Consider the following 18,138-nt stretch of genomic DNA (forward strand, 5'->3'; position numbering starts at 1 on the left):
ATACGCCGTCACTGCCCACTGGGAAGAGGACCGTCAGAGGATAATGCCGTCACTACCCACTGGGAAGAGGACCGTCAGAAGGATAACGCCCTCACTGCCCACTGGGAAGAGGACCGTCAGAGGATACGCCGTCACTGCCCACTGGGAAGAGGACCGTCAGTGCATTCGGATGCTTCCACCAAGCCAAACATGTTCCTGAGGTCTCGTCACTACCCATGGGAAAAATGACCCAAATCCTTCACTGGGAAGAGGACCGTCAGAGGATAACGCCGTCACTACCCACTGGGAAGAGGACCGTCAGAGGATAATGCCGTCACTGTCCCCCTGGGAAGAGGACCGACAACCCTGGCATTTGCAAGTGTCACTGCCCACTGGCTACTCGGGACTTCACCAACCAACGCCAGTAAAAATCACATCTCCACTGGGAGGAGGACCGTCAGACTATAATGCCGTCACTGCTCCAGCTGGGAGGACAACCTATAGACTATCCCCTAAGCACCACTAAACACCACATAAACATTTACAGCTGGAGGATAACCTATAGACTACCCACTGGGAAACACCGTCATAAACACCACATAAACATTTACAGCTGGGAGGATAACCTAAAGACTATCCCTAAACACCACATTAACATCCCACTGGAGGAAAACCTAAAGACTATCCCCTAAACACCATAAACATCTCCAGCTGGGAGGACAACGTCAGAGGACTATCCCTAAACACCACAAAACATCTCCAGCTGGGAAGAGGACTCAAAGACTATCCCCTAAACACCACAAAACATCTCCAGCTGGGAGGAAAACCTAAAGACTATCCCTAAACACCACAAAACTGCTCCAGCTGGGGGACAACCTAAAGAGGATAAGGTTAGGGGTCAGGGGTCAGGGAATGTGTCGTACCCTGCTTTGAGGCTGACCAGTGCATCCTGCACACCTCCTTGGTGATATTTCTGAGGTACTCGTGCATGTCGGGATGCTTCCACCTGATGTTCCTCTCTGTTGAACCGTTGGAACCGTCCCAACACGGAATGGAGGGGAGTATGCATACGGGTTCTGGAACTAGGGGGCAGAGAGAAGAAAGAGGTGTAGAGATCCAGAGATATTTACAGTAGTGAGGGGGAGAGAGCAAGAGAAAGGGGTAGAGTTAGAGAGGGGGGAGAGAGTGAGAGGGGTAGACAGACAGATGGGTTGCAACGATGGAGAATGTGGGAACTGAGAGAGAGAGAGAGTGAGAGAAGAAGGGAGAGGGAAAAAATAAAGAGTGAGAGGGAGAGTGAAAGAGTGAGAGAAGAAGGGAGAGGAATAAACAGAGAGAGAGAGAGAGGAGAAGGGATAGGGAAGGGAGGGAAACAGAGATAAACATATTAATATTTACCTTATTAATAAAGTATGATTTGCTCCAGCCAATAACAATGAGACCAATAAAAGACAACACTCGACACTAAAGCAACTCATCCATCAACAGACCAGGTCAACATCATCTGTCTGGGACATCATGTCAACCAGGTCAACTACATCTGTCTGCCAGCATCAAACACCAGGTCAACTACATCTGTCTGACAGCATCATGTCAACCAGGTCAGACTACATCTGTCTGCCAGCATCATGTCAACCAGGTCAACACATCTGTCTGACAGCATCATGTCAACTCATCATCAACGAGACCAGGTCAACTACATCTGTCTGCCAGCATCATGTCAACCAGGTCAACTACATCTGTCTGACAGCATCATGTCAACTCATCATCAGCGAGACCAGGTCAACTACATCTGTCTGACAGCATCATGTCACCTCATCATCAAGGACCAGGTCAACTACATCTGTCTGCCAGCATCATGTCAACCAGGTCAACTACATCTGTCTGCCAGCATCATGTCAACCAGGTCAACTACATCTGTCTGCCAGCATCATGTCAACCATGGTCAACTACATCTGTCTGACAGCATCATGTCAACTCATCATCAATGAGACCAGGTCAACTACATCTGTCTACCAGCATCATGTCAACCAGGTCAACTACATCTGTCTGCCAGCATCATGTCAACCAGGTCAACTACATCTGTCTGACAGCATCATGTCAACTCATCATCAATGAGACCAGGTCAACTACATCTGTCTGCCAGCATCATGTCAACCAGGTCAACTACATCTGTCTGCCAGCATCATGTCAACCAGGTCAACTACATCTGTCTGACAGCATCATGTCACCTCATCATCAATGAGACCAGGTCAACTACATCTGTCTGCCAGCATCATGTCAAGAAGGTCTACATCTGTCTGCCAGCATCATGTCAACCAGGTCAACTACATCTGTCTGCCAGCATCATGTCAACCAGGTCAACTACATCTGTCTGACAGCATCATGTCAACCAGGTCATACTACATCTGTCTGACAGCATCATGTCAGCCAATCAACTACATCTGTCTGACAGCATCATGTCAACCAGGTCAACTACATCTGTCTGCCAGCATCATGTCAACGAGACCAGGTCAACTACATCTGTCTGACAGCATCATGTCAACCAGGTCAACTACATCTGTCTGCCAGCATCATGTCAACCAGGTCAACTACATCTGTCTGCCAGCATCATGTCAACTCATCATCATGTCAACCAGGTCAACTACATCTGTCTGCCAGCATCATGTCACCTCATCATCAACGAGACCAGGTCAACTACATCTGTCTGACAGCATCATGTCAACTCATCATCAATGAGACCAGGCCAACTACATCTGTCTGACAGCATCATGTCAACCAGGTCAACTACATCTGTCTGCCAGCATCATGTCAACTCATCATCAATGAGACCAGGTCAACTACATCTGTCTGCCAGCATCATGTCAACCAGGTCAACTACATCTGTCTGACAGCATCATGTCAACCAGGTCAACTACATCTGTCTGACAGCATCATGTCAACTCATCATCAATGAGACCAGGTCAACTACATCTGTCTGCCAGCATCATGTCAACCAGGTCAACTACATCTGTCTGACAGCATCATGTCAACCAGGTCAACTACATCTGTCTGACAGCATCATGTCAACTCATCATCAACGAGACCAGGTCAACTACATCTGTCTGCCAGAATCATGTCTTTCTCCTGATATTTCTGTCTGTCTGGCTGTTGTTGATCCCTAGACCAGAACTGAAATAAATCTGACAGACAAACTGACACTTGGTTGTGATTGGCTAGCCAGACCGACTGACACTTGGTTGTGGTTGTGATTGGCTAGCCAGACCGACTGACACTTGGTTGTGATTGGCTAGCCAGACCGACTGACACTTGGTTGTGATTGGCTAGCAAGACAAACTGACAACATGTGACATGATGAATGAGGAGAAGAACACTGCTGGACACACACAGACAGACAGACAGACAGACACAGACACAGACAGACAGACACAGACAGACAGTCCTTTACCTTGTTGTCAGACAGTCCCGTGACCTGGTCAACAAACTCCTCCTGGATCATGAAGGCAGCCAGGTTGGCTGTGTAAGAGGCCAGGAAGATGACGGCGAAGAAGGCCCACACCGACACTATGAACTTACTGGTGGTGCCTTTAGGGTTCTGAACCGGGACAGAGTTGTTGAACACCAGACCCCACAGCAGCCACACCGCCTTCCCCACGGTGAACGACGGACCGTGGGGGTCTGGAGGGAGAGAGGGAGGGAGGGATTCAGGTGGGAGGGAGGGAGGGGGGAGGGAGAATTCAGGTGGGAGGGAGGGAGGGAGGGAGGGAGGGAGGGGAGGGAGGGAGGGAGGGAGGGAGGGAGGGAGGGAGGGAGGGAGGGAGGGAGGGAGGGAGGGAGGGAGGGAGAGGGAGGGGGGGAGGGAGGGAGGGAGAATTCAGGTGGGAGGGGAGGGAGGGAGGGAGGGAGGGAGGGAGGGAGGGAGGGAGGGAGGGGGAGGGAGGGAGGGAGGGGAGGGAGGGAGGGAGGGAGGGAGGGAGGGAGGGAGGGAGGGAGAATTCATGTGGGAGGGAGGGAGATTTCAGGTGGGAGGGAGGGAGGGAGAGGGGAGGTCAGGAGGGAGGGAGGGAGAGGGGAGGGGGAGGGAGGGAGATTTCAGGTGGGAGGGAGGAGGGAGGGGGAGGGGGAGGGAGAGGAGAATTCAGGTGGGAGGGAGTGAGGGAGGGAGGGGGAGTGAGTGAGGGGGAGGGAGGGAGGGAGGGAGGGAGGGAGGAGGAGGGAGGGAGGGAGGGAGGGAGGGGAGGGAGGGAGGGGGAGGGAGGGAGGGAGGGAGGGAGGGAGGGAGGGAGGGAGGGTGGGAGGGAGGGAGGAGGGAGGGAGGGGGAGAGGAAGAGAGGGTGATAAACCAGGAAAGGGAAGGAAACAGATCAGTGGCAGCAGACTGGTATATAGCCTCATTACTACCTGGTACTAATGTATATAACCTCATTACTACCTGGTACTACTGTATATAACCTTATTACTACCTGGTATTCCTGTATATGACCTCATTACTACCTGGTACTACTGTATATAACCTTATTACTACCTGGTATTCCTGTATATGACCTCATTACTACCTGGTACTCCTGTATATAACCTTATTACTACCTGGTATTCCTGTATATGACCTCATTACTACCTGGTACTCCTGTATATAACCTTATTACTACCTGGTATTCCTGTATATGACCTCATTACTACCTGGTACTCCTGTATATAACCTCATTACTACCTGGTACTACTGTATATAACCTCATTACTACCTGGTACTACTGTATATAACCTCATTACTACCTGGTACTACTGTATATAACCTCATTACTACCTGGTACTACTGTATATAACCTCATTACTACCTGGTACTACTGTATATGACCTCATTACTACCTGGTACTCCTGTATATAACCTTATTACTACCTGGTATTCCTGTATATGACCTCATTACTACCTGGTACTCCTGTATATAGCCTCATTACTACCTGGTACTACTGTATATAACCTCATTACTACCTGGTACTCCTGTATATAGCCTCATTACTACCTGGTACTACTGTATATAGCCTCACTACTACCTGGTACTAATGTATATAGCCTCATTACTACCTGGTACTACTGTATATAGCCTCATTACTACCTGGTTACTATTTTCTAATTTTATTTTGCAAATGTTCTTACTTTTTTAAACTCTGCTGTTTACTCCCTGATACTCCTGGTATAATGTATTAATATAATAATTAATTCATTGTCGGGAAAAGGGCTTGTGGCTTATTACATCACAATAACATCTACAACTGTTGTATTCGGTGCAAGTGAGGATTCAAATTAGATTAGACTTGATTTATAGTAGTATGTTGATATAAACAGTGGGGTTCTGGGACAGAGTGTGAGTGAGTGGGTGAGTGTGTGAGTGAGTGAGTGACTGTCTGTCCGTCCATCCGTCAGTCCGTCCGTCCGTCCGTCCGTCCGTGTGTGTGTGTGTGTGTGCGTGTACCTTTGCCCTGGGCCAAGTTGCGGTTGAATCCCAGTGGACTGACAAACTCAAACAGGAAGACAGAGACGGCCGTGACCAGGAGTAACATCACAAACATCATCACCCAGACAGACGCACTAAATGGCTCTGAGAGAGGGGGAGAGAGAGGGGAGGAAGGGAGAGAGCCACAGAGAGAGAGAGAGAGGGAGGGGGGAGAGGGAGAGAGAGAGAGAGAAGGGGGAGAGAGAGAGAGGGGGGGAGAGAGGGAAGGAAGGGACAGTTTCATAACCACTTTATTTGGTGTAAAGCATTGCCATCAGCAGCACCAGCCCTTTAAAACCAACGCTTCTGACGTCACACATGTAGATACATACTTATCATTAATCTCTATAACACCATACTAAGCAGACAGAGATAGATGGAGGAGGGGAGGAGAAAGATATACAGAAAGATATCTAGAGAGACGGACTGGGAGAAAGAGAATGAGTTAGAGAAAGGGAGAGAGAGAATGGAAGAGAGAGAGAATGGAGAGAGAGAGAGAGAGAGAGAGAGAGAGAGAGAGAGAGAGAGAGAGAGAGAGAGAGAGAGAGAGGGAGAGAGGGAGAGAGAGAGAGGGAGAGAGAGGGAGAGAGAGAGGAGAGAGAGAGAGAGAAAGAGAGAGAGAGGAGAGAGAGAGAGAGAGAGAGTGAGAGAGAGAGAGTGAGAGGGAGAGAGAGAGAGAGAGAGGGAGAGAGATGGAGGAAGGAGAGAGATGGAGGAAGAGAAAGAGAGAGAGAGGAGAGGGAGAGAGAGAGAGGAGAAAATAAAAACCAAACTATACGCTGGCTTTATCGACTTTCAAAGAGGTATTTGGCATACAGGACTGTTCTACAAAGTTATTGAAAGTGGTGTTGGGGGTTAAACATATGACATAACTAAATCAATATATACTGGCGATACATGCAGTATTCAAATTGTCAAGGAAAGAACAGAATTCGATAATCAGGGGCAGGGCGTTCGTCAGGGTTGCAATCTGAGCCCTGCACTCTTCAATATTTACATCAACGAATTGGCCACTATTCTAGAAAAATCCTCAGCCCCTGGTGTTAGTCTCCACAATTGAGAGTTTAAATGCCTGCTCTTCACAGATGACCTATGCCTGCTGTCACCCACAGCACATGGCCTACGGCAGAGCCTGGACCTGCTATAGCAGTACTGTCAGACCTGGGCCCTGGCAGTAAGCCCCCACAGCCCCTGGCCTACAGCAGAGCCTGGACCTGCTAGAGCAGTACTGTCAGACCTGGGCCCTGGCAGTAAGCCCCCCACAGTCCCTGGCCTACAGCAGAGCCTGGACCTGCTAGAGCAGTACTCCCAGAACTGGGTCCTGGCAGTAAACCCCCACAGCCCCTGGCCTACAGCAGAGCCTGGACCTGCTAGAGCAGTACTCCCAGACCTGGGTCCTGGCAGTAAACCCCCACAGCCCCTGGCCTACAGCAGAGCCTGGACCTGCTAGAGCAGTACTACCAGACCTGGGCCCTGGCAGTAAACCCCCACAGCACCTGGCCTACAGCAGAGCCTGGACCTGCTAGAGCAGTACTACCAGACCTGGGTAATGGAAGTAAATATATATATAGGGTTTAAATATATAGAGTACTGTACACTACAATTACTGAGGTTTAAATATATAGAGTACTGTACACACTACAATTACTGAGGTTTAAATATATAGAGTACTGGACACACTACAATTACTGAGGTTTAAATATATAGAGTACTGCACACACTACAATTACTGAGGTTTAAATATATAGAGTACTGTACACACTACACTTACTGAGGTTTAAATATATAGAGTACTGTACACACTACAATTACTGAGGTTTAAATATATAGAGTACTGTACACACAACAATTACTGAGGTATAAACATATTGTCACGCCTTGGTCTTAGTATTTTGTGTTTTAGTTAATTAGTTGGTCAGGCCAGGGTGTGACATGGGTTTATTGTTTGTTGTAATTCTTAGTGGGGTTTTTAGTTATTGGGATTGTGGCTGATTAGGGTGTGTTACATAGGTTTGGCTGCCTGAGGCGGTTCTCAATCAGAGTCAGGTGATTCTCGTTGTCTCTGATTGGGAACCGTATTTAGGTAGCCTGGGTTTCACTTTGTATTTCGTGGGTGATTGTTCCTGTCTCTGTGTTAGTGTTCACCAGACAGGCTGTATAGGTTTTCACGTTCCGTTTGTTGTTTTGTTTTCATGTATCGTCGTTTGTTCAATTAATAAACATGAGTAACCAACACGCTGCATTTCGGTCCGACTCTCTTTCGACAAACGAAGAACGTCGTTACAGAATCACCCACACACGGACCGAGCAGCGTGTCAACAGGCAGGAGCAGCCCAAAAAGGAGCTGTGTATTAAGGATTTCTGGACATGGGAGGAAATCCTTGATGGGAGGACCCTGGGCTAAACCAGGGGAGAGTAGCCGCCCAAAGGTGCAGCAGGCGAAGAGGAAACAGGAGCAGCCCAAAGAGGAGTACAGTATGGATTATACGACGTGGGAAGAAATAGACAGGTGGGCGGCCGACCCAGAGAGAGTGCCGGAGCCCGCCTGGGATTCGCTGGAGCAGTGCGAAGAGGGCTATAGGAGAATGGAGTCGAAAGAAAGACACGGCGGTGTAGGCGAAGCCCCAAAAATTTCTTGGGGGGGGGGGGCTCAGAGGGGGAGTGGCTGAGTCTGGAGACAGACCTGGGCCAACTCTCCTGTTTATCGTGAAGAGCCAAGGAGGAGACCAGACCCGGTGTTGGAGGTGAGCGAAGCAGAGACTGTGAAGGAGTTAATGGGGAAATTGGAGGAGAAAGTAATGAGGGAGTTGCTAGTTTGGTGTTTTAGGTACAATATTCGTCCGACGGAGCGTGTCGAGGATTTAATGGCACCTGGGTCAGCGCTCCATACTAGTCCTGAGGTGCGTGTTAGTCGGCTGGTGAAAAATGTGCCAGCCTCACGCACTAGGCCTCTGGTGTACCTACCTAGCCTTGCACGTCCTGTGCCAGTCCTGCTCTCAGGCTCTCCAGTACACCTTCACGGTCCAGTCCATCCTGTGCCACCTTCACACACCAGCCCTCCGGTAGCAGCTCCCGCACTAGGCTTCCTGTGCGTGTCCTCGGCCCAATACCACCAGTGCTAGCACCACGCATCAGGCCTTCAGTGCGCCTCGCCTGTTCCAGGGCAGCCAGCGCTTTCTCCCTCTCCTGGGCTGTCGGAGTCTCCCGCCTGTTCAGCGTTTCTAGAGCCTTCCTCCTCTACAGTGCTGCCGGAGCCTCCTGCTTGTATGGAGCAGCTAGAGCTGCCAGTCTGCATGGAGCAGCCAGAGCTGCCAGTCTGCATAGAGCAGCTAGAGCTGCCAGTCAGCATGGAGCAGCCAGAGCCGCCAGTCAGCATGAAGCAGCCAGAGCCGTCCAGTCAGCCAGACTCTTCCAGATCTGCCAGTCAGCCAGACTCTTCCAGATCTGCCAGTCAGCCAGACTCTTCCAGATCTGCCAGTCAGCCAGACTCTTCCAGATCTGCCAGTCAGCCAAATCTGCCAGTCAGCCAGACTCTTCCAGATCTGCCAGTCAGCCAGACTCTTCCAGATCTGCCAGTCAGCCAGACTCTTCCAGATCTGCCAGTCAGCCAGACTCTTCCAGATCTGCCAGTCAGCCAGATTCTTCCAGATCTGCCAGTCAGCCAGACTCTTCCAGATCTGCCAGTCAGCCAGACTCTTCCAGATCTGCCAGTCAGCCAGACTCTTCCAGATCTGCCAGTCAGCCAGATTCTTCCAGATCTGCCATTCAGCCAGACTCTTCCAGATCTGCCATTCAGCCAGACTCTTCCAGATCTGCCAGTCAGCCAGACTCTTCCAGATCTGCCAGTCAGCCAGACTCTTCCAGATCTGCTATTCAGCCAGACTCTTCCATATCTGTCAGTCAACCAGACTCTTCCAGATCTGCTATTCAGCCAGACTCTTCCAGATCTGCTATTCAGCCAGACTCTTCCAGATCTGCCAGTCAACCAGACTCTTCCAGATCTGCCAGTCAACCAGACTTTCCAGATCTGCCAGTCAACCAGACTCTTCCAGATCTGCCAGTCAGCCAGACTCTTCCAGATCTGCCAGTCAGCCAGACTCTTCCAGATCTGCCAGTCAGCCAGACTCTTCCAGATCTGCCAGTCAACCAGACTCTTCCAGATCCGCCAGTCAGCCAGGATCCGCCAGTCAGCCAGGATCCGCCAGTCAGCCAGACTCTTCCAGATCTGCCAGTCAGCCAGACTCTTCCAAATCTGCCAGTCAGCCAGACTCTTCCAAATCTGCCAGTCAGCCAGACTCTTCCAGATCTGCCAGTCAGCCAGACTCTTCCAGATCTGCCAGTCAGCCAGACTCTTCCAAATCTGCCAGTCAGCCAGACTCTTCCAGATCTGCCAGTCAGCCAGACTCTTCCAGATCTGCCAGTCAGCCAGACTCTTCCAGATCTGCCAGTCAGCCAGATTCTTCCAGATCTGCCAGTCAGCCAGACTCTTCCAGATCTGCCAGTCAGCCAGACTCTTCCAGATCTGCCAGTCAGCCAGACTCTTCCAGATCTGCCAGTCAGCCAGATTCTTCCAGATCTGCCAGTCAGCCAGACTCTTCCAGATCTGCCAGTCAGCCAGACTCTTCCAGATCTGCCAGTCAGCCAGACTCTTCCAGATCTGCCAGTCAGCCAGATTCTTCCAGATCTGCCATTCAGCCAGACTCTTCCAGATCTGCCAGTCAGCCAGACTCTTCCAGATCTGCCAGTCAGCCAGACTCTTCCAGATCTGCCAGTCAGCCAGACTCTTCCAGATCTGCTATTCAGCCAGACTCTTCCATATCTGTCAGTCAACCAGACTCTTCCAGATCTGCTATTCAGCCAGACTCTTCCAGATCTGCTATTCAGCCAGACTCTTCCAGATCTGCTATTCAGCCAGACTCTTCCAGATCTGCTATTCAGCCAGACTCTTCCAGATCTGCCAGTCAGCCAGACTCTTCCAGATCTGCTATTCAGCCAGACTCTTCCAGATCTGCTATTCAGCCAGACTCTTCCAGATCTGCTATTCAGCCAGACTCTTCCAGATCTGCTATTCAGCCAGACTCTTCCAGATCTGCTAGTCAGCCAGGATTCGCCAGTCGGCCAGGATCTGCCAGTCAGCCAGGATCTGCCAGATCTGCTAGTCAGCCAGGATCCGCCAGATCTGCTAGTCAGCCAGGATCCGCCAGTCAGCCAGGATCTGCCAGTCAGCCAGGATCTGCCAGTCAGCCAGGATCTGCCAGATCTGCTAGTCAGCCAGGATCCGCCAGATCTGCTAGTCAGCCAGGATCCGCCAGTCAGCCAGGATCCGCCAGTCAGCCAGGATCCACCAGTCAGCCAGGATCCGCCAGTCAGCCAGGATCTGCCAGATCTGATAGTCAGCCAGGATCTGCCAGATTCAACTGCCTGGCTGGGCTTCATCTCAGTACTGGGCTTCTTCTCAGTACTGGGCTTCTTCTCAGTACTGGGCTGCCCCTCAGTCCCGGGCTGCCCCTCAGTCCCGAGCTGCCCCTCAGTTCCACGCCTTGGTCTTAGTATTTTGTGTTTTAGTTAATTAGTTGGTCAGGCCAGGGTGTGACATGGGTTTATTGTTTGTTGTAATTCTTACTGGGGTTATTGTTATTTTTAGTTATTGGGATTGTAGCTGATTAGGGGTGTGTGTTACATAGGTTTGGCTGCCTGAGGCGGTTCTCAATCAGAGTCAGGTGATTCTCATTGTCTCTGATAGGGAACCGTATTTAGGTAGCCTGGGTTTCACTTTGTATTTCGTGGGTGATTGTTCCTGTCTCTGTGTTAGTGTTCACCAGACAGGCTGTATAGGTTTTTTCACGTTCCGTTTGTTGTTTTTGTTTTTTCATGTATCGTCGTTTGTTCAATTAATAAACATGAGTAACCAACACGCTGCATTTCGGTCCGACTCTCTTTCGACAAACGAAGAACGTCGTTACACATATAGGGTACTGTACACTTACTGAGGTTTAAATATATAGAGTACTGGACACACTACAATTACTGAGGTTTAAATATATAGAGTACTGCACATACTACAATTACTGAGGTTTATAAATAAGCTCAACTGGACACCTTAATGAAGCAGTGAATGAACTGAGAGAGAAAGCACACATGGCATTCTACGCCATTAAAAAACTAATTCAAATTGACATACCTATTAAAATGTGGCTAAAACTAATTGAATATGTCATTGAACCAATTGCACTTTATGGCAGTGAGGTGTGGGGTGCATGCAGAGTTCTGTAAGATTCTCCCACATGTCCAGAGGAAAACTACAAACAATGCATGCAGGGCAGAATTAGACCAATATCCACTAATAATAAAAACTCAAAAAAGAGCAATTAAGTTTTGGAAACATCTAAAATACAGTGACCCCCTCTCATATCATTACCAAACCCTGCAATGCCAAGAGCTGAGCAAAGAAAAGAGTCCCCTCATCCAGCTGGTCCTGAGTTCACAAACCTGTTCTACTAACACACTGAAGCCTCAGTCCCCTCATCCAGCTGGTCCTGGGGCTGAGTTCACTAACCTGTTCTACTAACACACTGAAGCCTCAGTCCCCTCATCCAGCTGGTCCTGGGGCTGAGTTCACAAACCTGTTCTACCAACACACTGAAGCCTCAGTCCCCTCATCCAGCTGGTCCTGAGGTCACTAACCTGTTCTACCAACACACTGAAGCCTCAGTCCCCTCATCCAGCTGGTCCTGGGGCTGAGTTCACTAACCTGTTCTACTAACACACTGAAGCCTCAGTCCCCTCATCCAGCTGGTCCTGGGGCTGAGTTCACTAACCTGTTCTACTAACACACTGAAGCCTCAGTCCCCTCATCCAGCTGGTCCTGGGGCTGAGTTCACTAACCTGTTCTACTGACACACTGAAGCCTCAGTCCCCTCATCCAGCTGGTCCTGAGTTCACTAACCTGTTCTACTAACACACTGAAGCCTCAGTCCCCTCATCCAGCTGGTCCTGGGGCTGAGTTCACTAACCTATTCTACTAACACACTGAAGCCTCAGTCCCCTCATCCAGCTGGTCCCGGGGCTGAGTTCACTAACCTGTTCTACTAACACACTGAAGCCTCAGTCCCCTCATCCAGCTGGTCCTGGGGCTGAGTTCACAAACCTGTTCTACTAACACACTGAAGCCTCAGTCCCCTCCTCGAGCTGGTCCTGGGGCTGAGTTCACTAACCTGTTCTACTAACACACTGAAGCCTCAGTCCCCTCATCCAGCTGGTCCTGGGGCTGATTTCACTAACCTGTTCTACTAACACACTGAAGCCTCAGTCCCCTCATCCAGCTGGTCCTGGGGCTGATTTCACTAACCTGTTCTACTAACACACTGAAGCCTCAGTCCCCTCATCCAGCTGGTCCTGAGTTCACAAACCTGTTCTACTAACACACTGAAGCCTCAGTCCCCTCGTCCAGCTGGTCCTGGGGCTGAGTTCACTAACCTGTTCTACTAACACACTGAAGCCTCAGTCCCCTCGTCCAGCTGGTCCTGGGGCTGAGTTCACTAACCTGTTCTACTAACACACTGAAGCCTCAGTCCCCCCATCCAGCTGGTCCTGGGGCTGAGTTCACTAACCTGTTCTACTAACACACTGAAGCCTCAGTCCCCTCATCCAGCTGGTCCTGGGGCTGAGTTCACTAACCTGTTCTACTAACACACTGAAGCCTCAGTCCCCTCATCCAGCTGGTCCTGGGGCTGAGTTCACTAACCTGTTCTACTAACACACTGAAGCCTCAGTCCCCTCATCCAGCTGGTCCTGGGGCTGAGTTCACTAACCTGTTCTACTGACACACTGAAGCCTGAGTCCCCTCATCCAGCTGGTCCTGGGGCTGAGTTCACTAACCTGTTCTACTAACACACTGAAGCCTCAGTCCCCTCATCCAGCTGGTCCTGGGGCTGAGTTCACTAACCTGTTCTACTAACACACTGAAGCCTCAGTCCCCTCATCCAGCTGGTCCTGAGTTCACAAACCTGTTCTACTAACACACTGAAGCCTCAGGACCAGAACATCCAATCAATCAGAATAAACCAAATTACAACACAGTCAAAACAAAGCTACATTGCTTATTGGGAAACACAAGCACAAAGCTAAATGCAGTGCTTTCTGGCCCTAAATCGACAGTACACTGTGGCTAACTATTTGACCATGGTTACTGATCAAAACCTTAGAAAAACCTTGACAGTGTACAGGCTCAGTGAGCACAGCCTTGCCAGTGAGAAGTGTAGACACAGGAAAACCTGGCTCCCTGTAGAGGAAAGGCTGTGCAACCACTGCACCACAGCAGAACCTGGCTCCCTGTAGAGGAAAGGCTGTCCAACCACTGCACCACAGCAGAACCTGGCTCCCTGTAGAGGAAAGGCTGTGCAACCACTGCACAACAGCAGAACCTGGCTCCCTGTAGAGGAAAGGCTGTGCAACCACTGCACAACAGCAGAACCTGGCTCCCTGTAGAGGAAGGCTGTGCAACCACTGCACCACAGCAGAACCTGGCTCCCTGTAGAGGAAAGGCTGTGCAACCACTGCACAACAGCAGAACCTGGCTCCCTGTAGAGGAAAGGCTGTGCAACCACTGCACCACAGCAGAACCTGGCTCCCTGTAGAGGAAAGGCTGTGCACCACTGCACCACAGCAGAACCTGGCTCCCTGTAGAGGAAAGGCTGTGCAACCACTGCACAACAGCAGAACCTGGCTCCCTGTAGAGGAAAGGCTGTGCAACCACTGCACCACAGCAGAACCTGAGACGGAGCTGCATTTCCTGACTAAATGTCAAAAATATAAAACAATAATTTCCCCAAATGTGAAACCCTTATTCAAGGTTTCAAAGACCTCTCTGATGAGGATAGGCTACCCGTCCTATTGGGGGAGGACGCAGAGAGCTGTGGGTTGGCAGTACCTGCACATGTCCTCTACTGTATGCTTATTGTTATTGTTGAATGTGTTGGTTATTTTGACACTTGGTTATTGTTGTTACTGTTGTCCCGTTGACAATTTGGATTCTCATGTTTATATTGTAAATATTCAAAATAAGCTTTGGCAATATGTACATTGTTACGTCATGCCAATAAAGCAAATTGAATTGAATTGAATTGAGAGAGAGAGAGAATGAGAGAGAATGGAGAGAGATAGAAAAGAGAGAGAGAATGGAGAGAGAGAGAATGGAGAGAGATAGACAGAGAGAGAGAGAGAATGGAGAGAGATAGACAGAGAGAGAGAGAGAAAAGAGAGAGAGAGACGAGAGAGAATGGAAAAGAGAGAATGGAGAGAGAGAATGGAGAGAGAGAATGGAGAGAGATAGACAGAGAGAGAATGGAGAGAGAGTGGAGAGGGATAGACACACAGAGAGAGAGAATGGAGAGATAGACAGAGAGAGAGAGAGAATGAGAGAGAGACACAGAGAGAGAGAATGGAGAGAGAGAGAATGGAGAGAGATAGACACAGAGAGAGAATGAGAATGGAGAGAGAGAGACAGAGAGAGGTTAGTCACAGTAAGTTTGAGTTTCTAGCACATTTCCTTATTTCTCATTATTCCCTTGGATCTTCTCTGAGCGGAAAGTCTCACTGCCAATGGGCAGGAGAGGAGGAGGTGGAGGAGAGAAGAGGGAGAAGGAGAGGAGATGAGATGGAAAAGGGAGGAGGAGATGAAAGTGAGAGGAGAGGAGGGGGAGGAGTTGAGAGAAGAGGGAGAGGAGAGGAGAGGGAGAGGTAAAAGGGGAGGAGAGGGGTAGGAGGAGAGGGAGAGATGATGAGGAGGGAGGAGGAAGATGAGGAGGAGAAGAGATGAGGAGAGGAGAGATGGAAAGAAGATAGAGAGGAGGAGGAGGAAAGGAGAGGATTCAGAGTGTGGTGTGGCAGAGAGTCAGACGAAGTGAGTTAGCCAAACTAGAGAGGGACAGTTAGCCAAACTAGAGAGAGAGTGAGTTAGCCAAACCCTCGCTTCATTCTCACCAAACCCACTGGCTCCACCTACAAGTCTCTGCTAAGTAAAGCCACGCCTTATCTCAGCTCACTGGGCACCATAGCAACACTTACTCGTAGCACGCGCTCCAGCAGGTATATCTCACTGGTCACCATAGCAGCACCCACTCGTAGCACGCGCTCCAGCAGATATATCTCACTGGTCACCCTCAAAGCCAATTTCTCCTTTGGCCGCTTTTCATTCCAGTTCACTTCTGCCAATGACTGGAACGAACTGCAAAAATCATTGAATCTGGAGACTCATTTCACCCTCACTAGCTTTAAGCACCAGCTAGGTATCAGAGCAGCTCACAGATCACTGCACCTGTATATAGCCCATCTGTAATATAGCCCATCCAACTACCTCATCCCCATACTGTTATGTACTTGAGTGAAGACCCAAAAGCGGTTTTAACAGAAAACAGAGTTCTTTAATGAAAAAACAGGAATGGCATAAATCCTCTTCCAACGTAGTCAATGGAACAAAAGAACGTAGTATAATGCAGGATGCACCTGCCAGGCAGACTCCGACAGGATAGGACAAGGTGGAAGCAACGGGACGACAGCTTGCTTCTGGCATCAAAAAACACAAACAAGAATCAGACACTGAAAGTAGCAGGAACAGAGAGAGAAATAGAGACCTAATCAGAGGGGGAAGAGAGAACAGGTGTGAAAGAGTGAATGAGCTAGTTAGAGGAGATGTAGAACAGCTGAAGAATGAGAGACAGAGAAGGTAACCTAAAAAGACCAGCAGAGAGAGACAGAGTGAAGAGAAAGGACAGGAACAGACATAACAAGACATGACAGTACCCCCCCCACTCACCGAGCGCCTCCTGGCGCACTCGAGGAGGAAACCTGGCGGCAACGGAGGAAATCATCGATCAGCGAACGGTCCAGCACGTCCCGAGAGGGAACCCAACTCCTCTCCTCAGGACCGTGCCCCTCCCAATCCACTAGGTACTGATGACCACGGCCCCGAGGGCGCATGTCCAAAATCTTACGAACCCTGTAGATGGGTGCGCCTCGACAAGGATGGGGGGGGGGGGACGAGCGGGGGGCGCGAAGAACGGGCTTAACACAGGAGACATGGAAGACCGGGTGAACGCGACGAAGATAGCGCGGGAGAAGAAGCGCACTGCGACAGGATTAATGACCTGAGAAATACGGAACGGACCAATGAACCGCGGGGCCAACCTGCGAAGCTGTCTTAAGGGGAAGGTTCTGAGTGGAGAGCCATACTCTGACCGCAACAATATCTAGGACTCTTGGTCCTACGCTTATTAGCGGCCCTCACAGTCTGCGCCCTATTACGGCAAAGTGCCGACCTGACCCCTTCCAGGTGCGCTCGCAACGCTGGACAAAAGCCTGAGCGGAGGGGACGCAGGACTCGGCGAGCTGAGATGAGAACAGCGGAGGCTGGTACCCGAGGCTACACTGAAAGGGGATAGACCGGTAGCAGACGAGGAAGCGAGTTGTGGGCGTACTCTGCCCAGGGAGCTGTTCTGACCAAGACGCAGGGTTACGAAAAGAAAAGACTGCGTAAAATACGACCAACAGTCTGATTGGCCCGTTCGGCCGGCCGTTAGACTGGGGATGAAAGCCGGACGAGAGACTGACGGAAGCCCCAATCAACGGCAAAACTCCCTCCAAAATTGAGACGTGAACTGCGGGCCTCTGTCGGAAACGACGTCAGACGGAAGGCCATGAATTGGGAAAACATTCTCGATAATGATCTGGAGCCGTCTCCTTAGCAGAAGGGAGCTTATCGAGAGGAATGAAATGAGCCGCCTTAGAGAATCTATCGACAACCGTAAGAATAACTGTCTTCCCCGCTGATGAAGGCAGTCCGGTGATAAAATCTAAAGCGATGTGAGACCACGGTCGAGAGGGAATGGGAAGCGGTCTGAGACGGCCGGCAGGAGGAGAGTTCCCAGATTTAGTCTGCGCGCAGACCCGAACAAAGCGGCGACAAATCGACGCGCGTCACGTTCCGGAAAGTGGGCCACCAGGAAACGCTGGCGAATGGGCGAGCGTACCCCCGAACGCTCGGGGTGGCCGGCTAACTTGGCAGAGTGGGCCCACTGAAGAACGGCCGGACGAGTAGGAACGGAACGAACAGAAGGTTCCTAGGACAAGCTGCGGCGACGGAGTGTGAGCGAGTGCTTGCTTTACCTGCCTCTCAATTCCCCAGACAGTCAACCCGACAACACGCCCCGTCAGGGAGAATCCCCTCGGGTCGGGTGGGGCGCCTCAGAAGAACTGAAGAGACGAGATAAAGCATCAGGCTTGGTGTTTTTGAGCCCGGACGATAAGAAATAACAAACTCGAAACGAGCGAAAAACAGAGCCCAACGAGCCTGACGCGCATTAAGTCGTTTGGCTGAACGGATGTACTCAAGGTTCCTATGGTCAGTCCAAACGACAAAAGGAACAGTCGCCCCTCCAACCACTGTCGCCATTCGCCTAGGGCTAAGCGGATGGCGAGCAGTTCGCGATTACCAACATCATAGTTACGTTCTGACGGCGATAAGCGATGAGAGAAAAACGCGCAAGGATGGACCTTGCCGTCAGAGAGAGAGCGCTGAGAAAGAATGGCTCCCACGCCCACCTCTGACGCGTCAACCTCAACAACAAACTGTCTAGAGATGAGTAATACGTAACTGGAACGAAGTACAAGG

General features: G+C 50.4%; 1 protein-coding gene and 1 pseudogene across 1 annotated transcript in view; both read right to left on the bottom strand.

Moving 5' to 3' along the window:
• Positions 1 to 877: 877 nt before the first annotated feature.
• LOC135533084 (glutamate receptor ionotropic, NMDA 2A-like) lies at positions 878 to 5,547 on the bottom strand (annotated as a pseudogene).
• A 9,953-nt stretch (positions 5,548 to 15,500) lies between these two features.
• LOC135533085 (glutamate receptor ionotropic, NMDA 2A-like) overlaps positions 15,501 to 18,138 on the bottom strand; it is a gene marked incomplete at its 5' end in the record, with an annotated part of 48,965 nt that continues 46,327 nt past the window's right edge. Inside the window, 3 exons of the mRNA XM_064960482.1 lie at positions 15,501 to 15,696; positions 17,415 to 17,542; positions 17,662 to 17,720. Coding sequence (XP_064816554.1) covers positions 15,501 to 15,696; positions 17,415 to 17,542; positions 17,662 to 17,720 — 383 coding nt within the window. The remainder of the gene's footprint in view (positions 15,697 to 17,414; positions 17,543 to 17,661; positions 17,721 to 18,138) is intronic.

This window comes from Oncorhynchus masou, unplaced genomic scaffold, assembly GCF_036934945.1.
Source record: "Oncorhynchus masou masou isolate Uvic2021 unplaced genomic scaffold, UVic_Omas_1.1 unplaced_scaffold_2206, whole genome shotgun sequence".
NCBI classification, from domain to species: Eukaryota; Metazoa; Chordata; class Actinopteri; order Salmoniformes; family Salmonidae; genus Oncorhynchus; species Oncorhynchus masou.